Source organism: Rana temporaria, chromosome 2 (assembly GCF_905171775.1).
Source record: "Rana temporaria chromosome 2, aRanTem1.1, whole genome shotgun sequence".
NCBI lineage: Eukaryota > Metazoa > Chordata > Amphibia > Anura > Ranidae > Rana > Rana temporaria.
Window position 1 is genome coordinate 499351739 of NC_053490.1, and position 17085 is coordinate 499368823.

At 43.8% G+C, this 17085-nt stretch overlaps 1 protein-coding gene across 5 annotated transcripts in view; it reads right to left on the reverse strand.

The window, feature by feature from the left end:
• Nucleotides 1-1079: 1079 nt before the first annotated feature.
• The window catches only part of GRIK1 (glutamate ionotropic receptor kainate type subunit 1), a 581617-nt gene continuing 565611 nt past the window's right edge, over nucleotides 1080-17085 (reverse strand). For 3 of the 5 annotated variants that reach the window (XM_040338856.1, XM_040338854.1, XM_040338852.1), the window contains one exon: nucleotides 1080-1548. In XM_040338856.1, coding sequence (XP_040194790.1) covers nucleotides 1393-1548 — 156 coding nt within the window. In that variant the 3' untranslated portion in view covers nucleotides 1080-1392. The remainder of the gene's footprint in view (nucleotides 1549-17085) is intronic. The other 2 variants (XM_040338855.1, XM_040338853.1) reach the window with 1 other exon arrangement.

A 17085-nucleotide genomic window follows, 5' to 3' on the forward strand; every position in this document is an offset into this window, starting at 1 on the left:
GGGGCGAGGGGGGGGGGGGTCAGAAGGTCTTCTTTAGGCAGAGGACTGTACACATATTCAGCGAGTCCATACCTTCCTGCATAAAGGCAGAATAGTATTCACTATAAATATATTTTAAATACTATAAATAGTGAAAGGGGTCTCTACAGTAAAAGTTGTTAAACTGTGGAATAGTCTTCCAAAGGGGATAGTGCTAGCTAACCCCATAGATGGCCTAAAAATACTGAAAAGGTTTCAAAATAAGACATATAGCAGGCTATAAATAAAATAAATGATATAGTTGATCCAAGGTATATCTGAATGTCTTTCAGGATCGGGAAATATTTTTTTCCCTGCTAGATTAAATTGAATCACACCTCATAATTAGGTGGGGCACAGTGGCTGCATTTGATGGGCACAGTGGCTGCATTTGATTGGGCACAGTGGCTGCATTTGTTGGGCACAGTGGCTGCATTTGATTGGGCACAGTGGCTGCATTTGATGGGCACAGTGGCTGCATTTAATGGGTACAGTGGCTGCATTTGATGGGCACAGTGGCTAATTTAGATGGGGCACAGTGGCTGAATTAGATGGGGCACAGTGGCTGCATTTGATGGGCACAGTGGCTGCATTTGATGGGGCACAGTGGCTGCATTTGATGGGCACAGTGGCTGCATTTGATTGGGCACAGTGGCTGCATTTGATTGGGCACAGTGGCTGCATTTGATGGGCACAGTGGCTGCATTTGATTGGGCACAGTAGCTGCATTTGATTGGGCACAGTAGCTGCATTTGATTGGGCACAGTGGCTGCATTTGATGTGCACAGTGGCTGAATTAGATGGGGCACATTGGTTGAATTAGATGGGGCACAGTGGCTGCATTTGATGGGGCACAGTGGCTGCATTTGATGGGCACAGTGGCTGCATTTGATGGGCACAGTGGCTGCATTTGATTGGGCACAGTGGCTGCAATTGATAGTTTTTTTTCAGTATTTCTCAATTTTTTTTCGTTTGTTTCCCCCCCCCCCCCCCAAAACATTTTGAGCACCAGCCGCCACTGAACCAATGTAACTGAAGAACAGAACACAAAGCACACATCATACTGAAAAACAGAATGTGTTTTATTTAGCATTATACTGAAAAACAAAGTGTGTTTTATTCCCAAAGCACACAGATCATTTGTACATGGTGGTGATGGAATGCTGCAGGTGATGTAGTGAAAAGATTCACACATTACTTTCAATGGATCCAGTGCGCCAGTCAGCAGCCTTTCTGTGGCTTACACATTCTCCATGTGATGTAGATCTCAAGTGTTGTTATAAAAATCATGTAGAAGAATTTAAAAAAAGGAGACACAATCCTTTAAAAAAAAACCCTCTATACAGTCCCGGCCAATATTAAGTGACATTGTTTCTATGCCATTGTCTCTTTCCTGATTATTCGCCTCTGGTGACAGGTCAGCATACTCGTGAAAGTCGATCGCGCCTTGACCTTTGACTTCTTTTTTAGTCTTTTCGGATGTTTTAGTGATATTCCAAGCTCCTCCATTATGGCATTGAAAGAAAGACACTGTGGATAGAAGAAAACATGTTCAACAGTGTTTGCTTACATAGTTACATAGTAGGCAAGGTTGAATAAAGACAATAGTTCCTCCAGTTCAACCTGTGTAGGTGTATGTGTGTCAGTGTCTATAATTATCTCCCATATCCCTGTATGTTGTGTTCTTTAAGATGCACATCCAAGAGTCTCTTAAAAATATCCATACTCCTCGCAGTCACCACCAATTGTGGAAGAGAGTTCCACATCCTTATTGCACTGACAGTGAAAAACCTCCTGCGCAGTTTAACCACTTCCTGACGGCCGTACGGATATGTGCGGCCGCAGGGTGGTTCTAAATCTCTAACAGGACGCATATATGCGTCCTCCGCTCTTCCAGGCCACTAGAGGGCGTGCGAGCGTGCCCGCCGCATTCCTGAGATACCGATGCGCGTGCCTGGCGGCCGCGATGTCCGCCAGGCACTCGCGATCGGCGGTTACAGAGACAAGGATGTGGATCTGTGTGTGTAAACACAGAGCTCCACGTCCTGTCAGGGAGAGAGGAGACCGATCTGTGTCTCTTGTACAGAGGGACACAGCATCGGTCACCTCCCCCAGTCACCCCCCTCCCCCCACAGTTAGAACACACCCAGGGAATACATTTAACCCCTTCCTCACCCCCTAGTGTTAACCCCTTCACTGCCAGTCACATTTATACAGTAATCGGTGCATTTTTATAGCACTGATCGCAGTATAAATGTGAATGGCGCCAAAAATGTGTCAAAAGTGTCCAATGTGTCCGCCATAACGTCGCAGTCCCAATAAAAATCGCAGATCGCCGCCATTACTAGTAAAAAAAAAATTATAATAAAAATTGAATAATAATTCTGTCCCCTATTTTGTAAGCGCTATAACTTTTGCGCAAACCAGTCGCTTATTGCGATTTTTTTTTTTACCAAAAATATGTAGAAGAATTCGTATCGGCCTAAACTGAGAAAAAAAAAAAAAATTTTAACAAAAAAATTGGATATTTATTATAGTAACAAGTAAAAAATATTGACTTTTTTTCAAAATTGTCGCTCTTTTTTTGTTTATGGCGCAAAAAATAAAAACCGCAGAGGTGATCAAATACCACCAAAAGAAAGCTCTATTTGTGGGGAAAAAAGGACGCCAATTTTGTTTGGGAGCCACATCGCACGACCGCGCAATTGTCAGTTAAAGCGACGCAGTGCCAGAAGCTGAAATTTCACCTGGTCAGGAAGGGGGTATACGTGCCCAGTAAGGAAGTGGTTAAGGTTAAACCGCTTCTCCTCGGGACTGAATATTTTTTTCCCTATGCTGGGATTCGCCATTGGCGCATTAGTAAATCGCTATCTGAGCATGCGTGGATTTTTGACCGATGGATTTCCCCACAGACAATCGTTTTTTCTATCGTTTTTTAAACCGTAAGAAAAATTTAAAACAGGTTCTATTTTTTTTCACCGATGGGAAAACAAACAATGGGACCCCCACACGATCGTTTTCATTACACGAACCGATCGTGTTTACAGGGCATAAGAAGAAGAAAATGCTGGGGGGAAGGAATTAAAAAAGGTAAAAAACGGGAGCCTGTAGGAAGGTCTCCATTGCTGGTGGCGCTTAACCGCAGGGGCGGAGAGGAAGTCATGAGGAACAGGGTTCCTCTATAACAGGCTTCACTTGGCCACAGCACTTGGCAGCCTGATCTCTTCTCCTGCCGCTGCCGCTATTAAAACTCACAGCGAACGGCTGGAGACACAGCAGGGTGGATTCCTCTTGTGTATATGTATTTGCCTGCCTGCCGCCACCACAGTTGTTAAACTTGCAGCAGGGGAGAAGACGGGAGATATGGTTGGTCTACACGGGGAGTGGGAGCTGCCCAACCTTTCGCTTGTTAAGAAGTGTTGGTCAGCTCCCACCCTGCAGACCTTCTGTACCTCCCGCCCTCTTCCCTGCTCTGAGTTTAATAGCGGTGGCTGGAGGCAGGCAAATACATATACAAAAGAGGAATCCACCCTGTTGTGTCTCTCCCCCTCTGCTGTGCATTTTAACAGCAGCAATGGCGACGGCAGAAGAAGAGTTCAGGCTGCTAAGTGTCCTCCTACATGCCCAAATAGGACTGTGAAGGGGAAGAGCTGTAACTGCAGTGGAGACAGTAGAGAGCTCAGAAGTGGCTTGTTGATGTCCAGATGACGTCTTGATGATGAAACGCGTAGGGAGGCGCCACAGCGTCATTGCATCACTTCCTGTTTTTTGGATTGTGGAATGCAGAGGAAGCATCACTTCTCATTTTCATACTGCGCTATTGATTTTAACAAATTGTAAGTGCATACCCTTATTTTGCATAGGAAATAAAACGTTTTAAACGTTATTGCACTATGGAGTTTCCTTTTCTTTCCACATATACTAAGGAACAATGAGGAGGCTGTAAAGAGTTATCAGCATTGGAGGTCTATTTCAGTATACAGCAGTGAAGTTGTGAACGTGCAACACCCCCTAGTGGGGAGAGCTCTCTAGTAAGAGTAAATATATAAGAAGAGCACGGATTGAAGCACCTGCACTTATAAGTCCATTAATTCACAAGGCACAGAGAGGAATAAAGTCACAAGTCACCTGATTTGTTTTTGAAGGACTAATTTTGTTCCAGTTTGCTTTTTTATTTTTAGTTTACTTCTGTTTGTTGTTTTTTTGGTTTGGTTTTGATAGATTTTTTGGTTGTTTACATGGATTAGTATTTTGACCATTAATAACTCAGCAATGTCAATGGTACCACTCAATGAATTTTAAATTGCACATGTCACTTAACCGCTTGCCAACCAGTGCACAACGATATACGTCGGAAAAATGGCACAGCTGCGCAAAAGGGGCGTACAGGTACGTCCCCTTTAAAGCGCACGCCCGACATGTGCTCCGTGACCACAGGATCCACGGATTAGATGTCCGCCGGCATCCCGCGAACAGGGACAGAACAGGGAGATGGGTATGTAAACAAGGCATTTCCCTGTTCTGCTTAGTGACATGTCAGGGATATACTGCTTCCTGTCATCGGAAGCAGTGATCGCTGTCATGTCAGTCGTAGCCCACCCCCACAGTCAGAATCACTCCCTAGGTAACACATTTAACCTCTTCCTCGCCCCCTAGTGTTTAACCATTTCCCTGCCAGTGTCATTTACACAGTAATCAGTGAATTTTTATAGCACTGATCGCTGAATAAATGACAATGGTCCCAAAATTGTGTCAAAAGTGTCCGATGTGTCCGCCATAATGTCGCAGTCACGATAAAAATCGCAGATCGCCACCTTTACTAATGAAAAAAAATATTTAAAAAAATGCTACAAATCTATCACCTATTTTGTAGACTATAACTTTTGTGCGAACCAATCAATATACGTTTATTACATATCGGCCTAAACTAAGAAAGACATTTTTTTTTATATATATATATTATAGCAAAAAGTAAAAAATATATTTTTTTCAAAATTGCCGCTCTTTTTTTGTTTATAGCGCTAAAAATAAAAACCTCAGAGGTGATCAAATACCACCAAAAGAAAGCTCTATTTGTGGGAAAAAGGACGTCAATTTTGTTTGGGGGCAACATTACACGACCGCGCAATTTTCAGATAAAGCGACGCAGTGCCGAAATGGCCCAGTCATTGAGCAGCCAAATCTCCCGGGGCTGAAGTGGTTAATGACTGTGGAAAAAAAACGTCTACAGCCAAAAACAGCTGCTGTAAAAACGTCAAAACAACGTTCAGTATGCATGAGGCCTTATAGCTCAGCAATGTCAATGGTACCACTCAATGAATTTTATATTGCACATGCCACTTAAAGCGGTGGTTCACCCAAAAATCTAATTTCTGTCACTAGATCCAGCATACTGCTGACATCTGCAGTATGCTGGATTATTTTTTATTTTTTTTGTACTTATAATTTTTGCCGTATTTCTTGATTCTTGATTGACGGGCTTGGATACCGTGTCACACCATCCGGAAATAGCCGACGTGACTCTCGGCAATTTACGGCGCCTGCGCAGTCAGCTCTACACGGCAGGCGCAGGCGCCGTAAGCAGCAGAGAATCACGTTGGCTATTTCCGGATGGCGTGACGCGCTTATCAAGCCCGTCATTCAACTGAGCTTGATTTAGGAACGCCTATTCCCCGACGGATTCCCCGCCCGGAGCCGGAGAAGAGATACGGCTACAACGATAAGTACAAAAAATAAAAATAAAAAATCCAGCATACTGCAGATGTCAGCAGTATGCTGGATCTAGTGACAAAAAGTTGATTTTCGGGTGAACCTCCGCTTTAAATGGTCTACTGAAGGTTTATATATAAGGTCACTTCATACATTGATTCATTGGTGTTACAACAATTATATTTTGTAATTTCATACACTTTCAACTAGCAATAAGCACTTTAATTGTTTACTGAAGACTATTATTCACTGAAGTTTATTAGCACGTGTCACTTTACACTTTGGTTTTTTAAAAATTTTTCCACTACCACAGAGCAGCGCCATTACCAAAACACCCATTAAAAAAAATCATATCTAGACCCTACTTAGGTAGGCGTCACGGTGGAGGCAGCAGCTATAATTAACAATGTTTTTTACCATCAGTGTGGGATACACCCTATGTGTATGCACCAATTAGAGTGAAACGCGCTGGGTTGACCGCGTTGGAGGCGGAAAAGTCTGTATGTCGGAGAGTTAAATAAACTTGAACAGGGTTTTTATACCAGTGAGCAGCTTCCCTTCTTCGTGAGTTTTTTTTTTTGGATGGATTCTTTGTAACGGCCAGTGACCGCCATGAGCCTGCTCTGAGTCGGATGATTTGTGGTGATGAGTGCCTGCAGTGGAACATTATCTCTTGTATCACTTGGTCAATGGCTGTTAACTCAATCGCTCCAAATTCTAATCTTAAAAACACACTAAAAACGGGTGTAAAAATCACCTGAACACACAAGGAAATGCACGTTGATACATGACAATGCCCCTGCCTAATGCTACAATAAAATGCTCCTCTGCACATACACATACATGTAAATATTCTATTCAGGTGAACGAAGTTTAGATGGGCATTTAAAGTATACAGGTGGGTTTACCTTTAGTAACATGTTACACCTGTATTTAGGATGTAATATGTTACCAAAGAGCACCTGCAACCCACCGATCCCTTATTGTGACAGTGAGTGAGGGATCCTCCCCCTCAACCGCTGTCACAATTTAAAAACGCACCATCATTCATTCATAGTTTCCTGTGAATGAATGAACTACAAGTACAATCTTCCATTGCGGCGCAAGGCTTTTAGGGCCAGATTCTCAGAGCAAGTACGCCGGCGTATCTACTGATACACCGGCGTACTTTCAAATTTCCCACGTCGTATCTTTAGTTTGAATCCTCAAACCAAGATACGACGGCTTCTGGCTTCGATCCGACAGGCGTACAGCTTCGTACGCCTTCGGATCGTAGGTGCAATACTTCGGTGCCCGCTGGGTGGAGTTTGCGTAGTTTTCTGCGTCGGGTATGCTAATTAGCTTTTTCCGTCGATCCACGAAGGCACGCGCGGCCGTCACATTCTCTTACGTCGTTGCTAGTCGGCTTTTCCCAGCGTATAGCTAAAGCTATTTCGTGGCGTAAAGATAGACTTGCCATGTTAAAGTATGGCCGTCGTTCCCGCGTCAAATTTTTTTTTTTTTTGCGTAAGTCGTCCGTGAATAGGAAAGGACATAACTCACGTCGAAGTTCAAAAAATGACGTCGGTGCGACGTCATTTCGCGCAAAGCACGGCGGGAAATTTCAAAAGTTCAATCGCGCGGGGACGCGCTTCATTTAAATGAATCACGCCCCCTACCCGCCCAATTTGAGATACGCGCCGAGAAATACACTACACCGCCGTAACTTACGGCGCAAAATCTTCCTGGATTCGACTTAGAGCCAGGTAAGATACGGCGGCGTAGCGTATCTCTGATACGCTGCGCCAGGGCAATTCTATGTGAATCTGGCCCTTAGCTCTTAATCAACTGTGAAGGGACCGATGAGCGCTCCCATGGTTCATTGATTTTTCCTGCAGTGCAGTAACTGTCTGCCCATATCTACTGATCACAGGTGCAATGCTTTACAGACTGCAGGGTAAAAAAATAATAAAGCACATTTTTTTACCTGCAAAAAGATGTGCACTTATATTTATTTTTTTAACAAAAAGTTGAACTTGGCATTTAACCACTTGCCGACCGCCTCCTGTACATATACGTCGGCAGAATGGCACGGCTGCGCAAAGCAACGTACAGATACTTTAAATCAGCCGCTGTGCAGGCACGCGCCCCTGCCGCAAGCTCTGTGACCGCGACTGCGGGACCCACGGACTCGATGTCCACCGGTTTCCTGTGATCGTGTCACTGAGCTGCAGAACAGGGAGATGCCTGTGTGAACACAGCATTTCCCTGTTCTGTCTTGTGACAGGACACTGATCTACTGCTCCCTGTCATCGGGAGCAGTGATCACTATCGTGTTACTGGTAGCCCAGCCCCCACACAGTTAGAATCACTCCCTAGGACACACTTAACACCTTCCTCGCCCCCTAGTGATTAACCGCTTCCCTGCCAGTGTCATTTACACAGTAATCAGGGACTTTTTATAGCACTGATCGCAGTATAAATGACAATGGTCCCAAAATAGCATCAAAAGTGTCCAATGTGTCCATAATGTCGCAGTCACGATAAAAAATCGCAGATTGCCACCATTACTAGTAAAAAATATATATTAATAAAACTGACATAAATCTATCCCCTATTTTGTAGACGCTATAACTTTTGCGCAAACCAATTAATATACGCTTATTGCAATTTTTTTCTTTTAACAAAAAATCGGCCTAAACTGAGAAAGAAATTTGTTTTTTTCATTATATATTTTTGGGGGATATTTATTATAGCAAAAAGTAAAAAATATTGCTATTTTTTCGAAATTGTCGCTCTATTTTTGTTTATAGCGCAAAAAAATAAAAACCACAGAGGTGATCAAATACCACCAAAAGAAAGATCTATTTGTGGGGAAAAAAAAGACTTCAATTCTGTTTTGGGAGCCACTTCGCATGACCGCGCACTTGTCAGTTAAAGTGACGCAGTGCAGAATCGCAAAAAATGGCCCGGTCATTGGGCAGCCAAATCCTCCGGGGCTGGCGTGGTTAAACTCTAGCAGTGAGATTTAGACCCCTGCTAATGGACAAGGAAGGTGCACATGGAAACATCTGCATCACTAAACTATGGATGATTCAACCCGTCTGCAGCTACTTCAAATATATATATTTTTGGACTAACCCATTAAACTATCGGTTTCATTAAACGTAAGGAAAGTTGACAACAGCAACCAAGAAGCATACATCATCTGTGACAAACACACTCTTGTCTTTTTTTGTCTTTACGTTATTTGCGAAAGTGATTGAAAAATACATATCTTGTAAAATGAGGAGTAATCACATGAAAGCTGGCTATGTAATTACCTAATGCTTTGCACTTCCCCGGTGCTGGACAGATAACTGATGTGTGTTTCAAATGGTATATACGGTTATTAATTGGATAAATGGACTGTCATGCAGCGCACTCCAAGCCATAATGGAAAATAACCGTAAACGGTAAAAAGGTTTGATGAGTGTCAATCTAACTGCTGTGGTTGACATATCTTGTGAGTTTTTGTCCCCAAGAGAAGATCACACAGAACCAGATAAAACATACAATATATACACTGCTCAACAAAAATTAAAACAACACTTTTGAATCAGAACTCCTGGGATATTGATCTGGTCAGTTAAGTAGCAGAGGGGGAGGGGTGTATACAGAGGGGGAGGGGTGTATACAGAGGGGGAGGGGTGTATACAGAGGGGGTTGTTAATCAGTTTCAGCTGCTTTGCTGTTAATTGAAATTAACAACAGGTGCACTAGATGGGCAACAATGAGACAACCTCCAAAACAGGAATGGTTTTTCAGGTGGAGGTGTCTGACATTTTTTTTCCCCTACTATGTTTTCTGACTGTTTTTCACTAGTTTTGCATTTGGCTAGGGTCAGTGTCACTACTGGTAGCACGAGGCGATACTTGGACCCTATAAAGGTTGCACATAGGCAGGGCCGCTGTTAGAAATCATGGGGCCCCGTACAGCCTACCTGGCAGGGCCCCTCCCGATCCCGCACTCGACCCCACCCCTGATCCCATGCTGTCAAGAGGGGGGGGATCGGGGAAACTGGTGGCAGGAGCATGTTACATATTTCACCCTAAAAACAGGTGAAACATGTAACATGTTCCAAAAGGTGAACTTATTCTTTAGTAACCATTAATATTCTAAATATATTACACATATTATAAAGCAGCACAGATGTCTTATTTTATAACTTTTTTCACAACTAATTTGATCGGATGAGCTCGGACTCTAGTCTGAAACCACCTTAGCTATCCTGCTAGGAAGCTGTCACAGTGCCCCACCAATCAAAATTGAAGCTGAATGTGACAGATGTCAGTGTTTTGATGTCCATGCCCGTTCAGTGTGTGTCCACATACATCACAGACTTGTGGTGGCTGTATGGGTGGCCAGATGTAAATGGACTTGGGTCCATTTACATCAGGCTAACTCTGATCTGCCACTTTTGAGATACAGTCCTTTTCCATTTTGTTTTGGACCTGAATGGACATGGAGGTAGGTGGGTGTAAATGGGCACAAGGCAATTTACATCTGGACTCCCTAGACGTACATGGAGCTATCAAGCATGTTCAAAGGAAAAACTAACAGTCGGATCTAATTGGAAACCTGGGGTAAAAGGTTCTTAAAGGGGAGTGGTTGGGGGGGTGGCAAAATGCAGCTCAGCTGTGTGTTTTTAACCCCCCCCCCCCCCCCAAACAAAAGTGTAAAGAAGCATCTGTGTGTTTTTTTATGAGGATAATGATAGAGATTACAGCACAGCAGGTTCTATGTGGCTCTCTCAGTGTCACATCATGGCTGTTGGGTGCTGACATTGTTAACTTATGGCTGTAATGTGGGACTATAACACAGCACATAGCAATGTCAGCATCCAATAGCCATGTGACACTGAGAGAACCACAGAGAACCTGCTGTGCTGTGATCTCTATCATCATCATTAGCACACAGCAGGAAGTCTGAGGACTGCACTTGCCTGAGTAGCCTGTGTGTCACCTGAAGGGGACTGCTTGCCTGTGTATCACTGCCACAAGTTCTCCTGCTGAACTCTGAGCCTCCAGTGATTGCTCTCTCCCTCGGGCTTCAGCAACGGGACTCTGATGCAGGAGAGCCACTTCACAATAGAATCCATCCGCCAGGGAAGGCACACAGTGAATGGCCGGAACTATAATCTGTGTAGGTGCACAGGTTAAGAGCAGCATGTAGTGGGAATTGTGTGCCTGCGCCCGAAAATGGAGAAATAGTCCCTCCTCTGCTCTCACCTCCTGGGCCCCTCTGTTGACCTGAGGGGGCCCAGGAAATGACTATATTCCCTGGCAATAAAGTGGGTGTGGGTTATAAAGTCCTATTTTTTTTATTTTTTATTTTTGCTAGAAATACATTTTAGCGTTGACCGGGCCCCCCTGTGGAGTTTATAAGGCCGGGGCCCGGTACAACAGGGCTGGCTGTACTGCCTTATCAGCGGCCCTGCACATAGGTTGCACATATTTGCACTTACGCGGCGTATCTCGAGATACGTCGGCGCAGCAAGTGCTTCGTGAATCCATAGTGTTTTACTTTTTGCAAATGTTTTAATACAAATTGTTAGATGGTGTAATTTTATATATACCGTATTTTCCGGCATTTAAGACGACTTTTCAACCCCTGAAATTATTCTTAAAAGTCGGGGGTCGTCTTATACGCCGGTAACCTAAAATGCAGACCGCGGACGTCCATTTTTCAAAAGCCGCGCCTCCTCCTTCTGCTGTTCCGTGATAGGCGGAACACTCAGCTTCCCAGCAGAGCCTCTGTTCAGTGTTCCGCCTATCACGGATGCCCTCTCGTCCTCGGTCTTGGACGAGAGGGCATCCGTGATAGGCGGAACACTGAACACAGTGTCTCCTGGGAAGCTGAGTGTTCCGCCTATCACGAAAAAACATGAGGAGGAGGCATGGCTTTTGAAAAATGGACGGCCGCGGTCTGACAGATTCTGCATGTCAGGGATAAGGTAAGGGATCGTCGAGACATGCAGTAACACAGTGAGGCATGTAATGGTGGCACCGTGAGTCATGTAATGGTGGCACAGTGAGGCATGTAATGGTGTACAGTGAGGCATGTAATGGTGCACAGTGAGGCATGTAATGGTGCACAGTGAGGCATGTAATGGTGGCACAGTGAGGCATGTAATGGTGCACAGTGAGGCATGTAATGGTGCACAGTGAGGCATGTAATGGTGCACAGTGAGGCATGTAATGGTGGCACCGTGAGTCATGTAATGGTGGCACAGTGAGGCATGTAATGGTGCACAGTGATGCATGTAATGGAGGCACAGTGAGGCATGTAATGGTGGCACAGTGAGGCATGTAATGGTGGCACAGTGAGGCTTGTAATGGTGGCACAGTGAGGCATGTAATGGTGCACAGTGATGCATGTAATGGAGGCACAGTGAGGCATGTAATGGTGGCACAGTGAGGCATGTAATGGTGGCACAGTATGTCATGTAATGGCACAGTGAGGCATGTAATGGTGGCACAGTGAGGCATGTAATGGTGGCACAGTCTGGCATGTAATGGTGGCACAGTCTGGCATTTAATGGCACAGTGAGGTGAGGCGAGGCATGACTAGTAGGAAGGGGGGTCGTCTTATAAGGTAAGTATATCCCAAAACCAACATTTTAGCTGGAAAATTAGGGGGTCGTCTTATACCCCGGCAAATACGGTATATATATCTATTTTTTTGCTGGCAAAACATATATTTTATTTGTGCTGTGCAAGCCCTTCCACACGCACCTTACTTTAAAAGCTACTTATAAATTGGGGTGGTTGCCATTTTTGTTTCACTTTAACCACTTGACCACCGCCCCATGTCTAAAAGACGTCCTGTTTTTAAAGATGTATATCTCGGTAACGGCAGCAGCTGCTGCCAAAACCGAGGTATGCATCTTTAGTGCCAACGGTCCTGTAAACGATAATGGCGGTCTCCGCGGCGGATTCGCCGTGAGATCGCCGTTATCGGTGGCGGGAGAGGGGCCGTCGATAGCGGCGGAGGCGATCGGGACGGTTCGGCTGGTGACTGGGGACGAGACTGAAGGAAAAATCTCCTTCACCCGTCCCCATAGCTCTGCTGGGCGGAAGTGACGTCAAAACGTCAGTCCCGCCCAGCCTCTTAAAGCAACATTTTTTTTTCTGTCATTTAAAAAAATGAGTTTAATTTTTTTTTTCTTTTTTTGCATTTAAGCCTAAATATGAGATCTGAGGTCTTTTTGACCCCAGATCTCATATTTAAGAGGACCTGTCATGCTTTTTTCTATTACAAGGGATGTTTACATTCCTTGTAATAGGAATAAAAGTGATATATATTTTTTTTTTATTTCAGTGTAAAAAATTATAAAAATAAATAAAAATAAATAAGAAAACAAAAATTTTTTTTTTAAAAACGCCCCGTCCCGATGAGCTTGCGCGCAGAAGCGAACGCATACGCGAGTAGGGCCCGCATATGAAAACGGTGTTCAAACCACACAAGTGAGGTATCGCCGCGATCGTTAGAGCGAGAGCAATAATTCTAGCCCTAGACCTACTCTGTAGCTCAAAAAGATTTTTAAGGGTAAAAGTTTGACGCCATGCCACGAGCGGGCGCAATTTTTAAGCGTGTCATGTTGGGTATCTATTTTACTCGGCGTAACATTATCTTTCACAATATATAAAAAAATTGGGCAAAAATTATTGTTGTCTTATTTTTTAATTCAAAAAAGTGATGTTTTCCCAAAAAATGTGCGCTTGTAAGACCGCTGCGCAAATACGGTGTGACAAAAAGTATTGCAATGACTGCCATTTTATTCCCTAGGATGTCTGCTAAAAAAAAATATATAATGTTTGGGGGTTCTGATTAATTTTCTAGCAAAAAAATTGTGATTTTCACATGAAGGAGAGAAGTGCCAGAATAGGCCCGGTGGGCAAGTGGTTAAACTGCGTCTGTATAAATCACACATCACTGGTTTTGCCTTAGTTTGCATTAACCCTTTCCTTACACCAGCGTAGGGAGAGAAGATGTGAACTGCGTCTTGTTGCACAATGATGATGATGAGCTGTATCTTTGCACGGAGTGGGAAGAAGCGAGGGGTTTATCACATCAATATAGAGCCGTGTCAGTCTAGATGTCACCGAGGATGCAAATTAATGGGGCCGGATGAAGTGTGGAATAATTAATTTGTGCCATCCGCAGAACACCATCTCTGACCACTCGCAGCTCCTGGTAAATGGGTCACTCGGTAGCTGAGCTGGCGAAATCCCTTTTTTTTACTCAGGTGCTCGAATGGAAATAGACACGGGGGAAGTTAACACGCCAAATGAATCAATTTCACAACAACAAAGCGAAGAGCCCGAATATGATGTTGGAAGGGAAACAGAAATGTGACCCTGCAGCTTATTTGCTTCTTAAGATTATAGCGTGACTATTTCTACGTGAGCGGCGACAAAGGAATGACTAGAAGTAAGGGGACCCTGGGGCGAGATTTGTCTGCTGGTCCCATCACCCACTCAAAGGCTTTTTTTTTTAGGGCAGACATATATTTGTGATACTGTTCAGAATTAGGCTGTTTTCACACTGCTCCGTAGCAAAAATGCGGTAAAAATGCATATGCGTTTACGCTGCCTTTCCTGTGGAAAAAAAGGACTCAAAAACGCATCAAATACAGGTGCATTTCAATGGGGAGGTGCGGTTTTAAACACGCACCAAACATGCAAAAAACGCAGTACGCGGGACCCAAAAACGCAACGGACCCACAAATGACTGGTGTGAAGAGTCCCATAGGATTGAGCAGTCATGCGCTTTTGTTCTGCTTATTGTAACGCAAAAACAGAAGAAAAACTGAACAGTGTGAAAGCAGCCTAACTTGTGATTCACAAACCTCTGACACATTGTCAGATGGGTGACACCATTTTTCTGTAGCAGTTAACCACTTCAGTCCCGGAATATATGGCTGGCCAAAGACCAGGGCACTTTTTGCGATTCGGCACTGTGTCGCTTTAACTGAAAATTGGCTCCCAAACAAAATTAAAGTCCTTTTTTCCCCACAAATAGAGCTTTCTTTTGATGGTATTTGATCACCTCTGCTGTTTTTATTTTTTGCGCTATAAACAAAAATAGAGCGACAATTTTGAAAAAAAAGCAATATTTTTTACTTTTTTCTATAATAAATATTCCCCAAAAAATATATAAAAAAATATTTTTTCCTCAGTTTAGGCCGATACGTATTCTTCTACATATTTTTGGTAAAAAAAAAATCGCAATAAGTGTTTATTGATTGATTTGCGCAAAAGTTATAGCGTCTACAAAATAGGGGGTAGTTTTATGGCATCTTTATTGATATTTTTTTAGTAATGGCGGCAATCAGTGATTTTTATCGTGACTGCGACATTATGGCGGACACATTGGACACTTTTGGCGCTATTTTGGGACCATTCACATTATACAGTGCTATAAAAATGCACTGATTACTGTGTAAATGTGACTGGCAGTGAAGGGATTAACCACTAGGGGGCTAGGAAGGGGTTAAGTGTGTCCTAAGGAGTGATTCTAACTGTTAGGGGGTGTGGCTACGAGTGACCTGTCACTAGGGAGATGTTGTTTTTACACTGACATCTCCCCATTCTTCAGCTCCGTGACACGATCGTGGGACACAGGCGGATATAGAGTCTGCGGGTCCCGCGGGCACGATCACGAAGATCGCGGCAGGGTATTGCTAGTAGGCCATAGCTGCTAGCAGGCTATAGCTGCTGTCAAACACTGCATGCTAGAAATCCAACATGCTGATTGTACCCAAGTCGAATTATTGGATCGGCTTGGGTACAATCAGCCTGCTTATAGATGGATCAAATCTCAGCTGGTACCTGCTAAACCGGACGAGATTTAAACAATCTATGACCAGCTTTAAAGCTCATCTACAGGATCTACACTGTGCCCCAGCATGTGATTTATGCTTTTTTTTTTAATACTTACCTTTTTCCAGATGTCTTCAGCTGGCAACATGATGCCCAGGATCCTCTTCCCCTTTGAAACCAAACCCAGGGGCAGGTTAGCCTCAATACAGACAGCAGTTTACAACATGATGATTTTGGCAAGGATGTTTAGCATTGGTTCTGAGCATACTTTGGACTTTAGTCCGATGGACTTGTGGACGCGCGATCGGATTATCTTCGGAACAGACGGTCGGATTGTCCGATAAAACATGTCTGTCGGACCGTTGTCGTCGAAAAGTCAGATTGTGTGGATGGGCCTTTAGTCTTTACTGATGATCAGGAGTTTGCCAGACCAGCTCCTGATCATATGACCAATGTGACAGCCAATCACAGTGGTCACCACATTGGCTGATCCTTGCCACCCTACCCGAGTGTACAGACAAAAGAACACCGGGGCTGGGTGGGAAGAGTATAACATCAATGGTCTAATGGTGATCATATGACTCTGGCGATCGTATTACTTCATCAACCAAGCCATTTCATTACCATATCAATGTATAAAAGGTGATTGGTTGCTTTTCTGATAAACAAAGTCATGTGATCACTATGCTGAATAGGGATTTTCTGTGAATCTCTAGGTTGCCACCCGTCATTTCCAGGCCAGTCACAGAACACAAAGCACCTCGCTTCAATTTGTGAATGGCCAAGAGCAGAAGGAAGTGGTTACAGCTGAGCGTGATGAAAGTATAATCAGAGCCACACTATTTTTTACATAAAAACACGCAGATTTGCAGAATGTAGAAGAAAGTTTGCATGACTTGGTTGCTTTTAAGGACTTTTTTTCTGTTTTAACCCTGATTTATTGTTATTGTGCCTGGAGTTTGGCTTTAAAACAATGCTTGCCAAGTTTCTTCTTAAAAGTAGAAGTAATTCCCTGTAAACGCGATCGGTTTTCCCGTTGGAAAAAGTCAGATGAGAGCTTTTGGTCGGGAATCCCGACTGTGTGTATGCTCCATCAGACTTTTTCCAATGGAAAAACTGCTGGAAAAAGATAGAGAGCAGGTACTCTATTTTCCCGTCAGTAAAAAATCAGATCGGAATTTCCTATCGTGTGTACAAATTCCGACGCATGCTCGGAAACGAATGGACGCATGCTCAGAAGCATAGAATTTCATTTTCTCAGCTCATCGTAGTCTTTTACGTCACCGTGTTCACCAAACTTTTGTGTGATCGTGTGTATGCAAGGCAGGCTTGAGCGGAATTCCGTCGGAAAAACCATCCAACTTTTTTTCTGACGGGAATTCCACTTGAGTGTACAGGGCATAAAAGTAGGGATGCACCGATATATCGGCGGCCGATACATATCGTCCGAAAATAGCTGTTTTGGGGAAACAACTTAAAAATTGCCGATAATGACTAGTGGTGCAACGCGGGA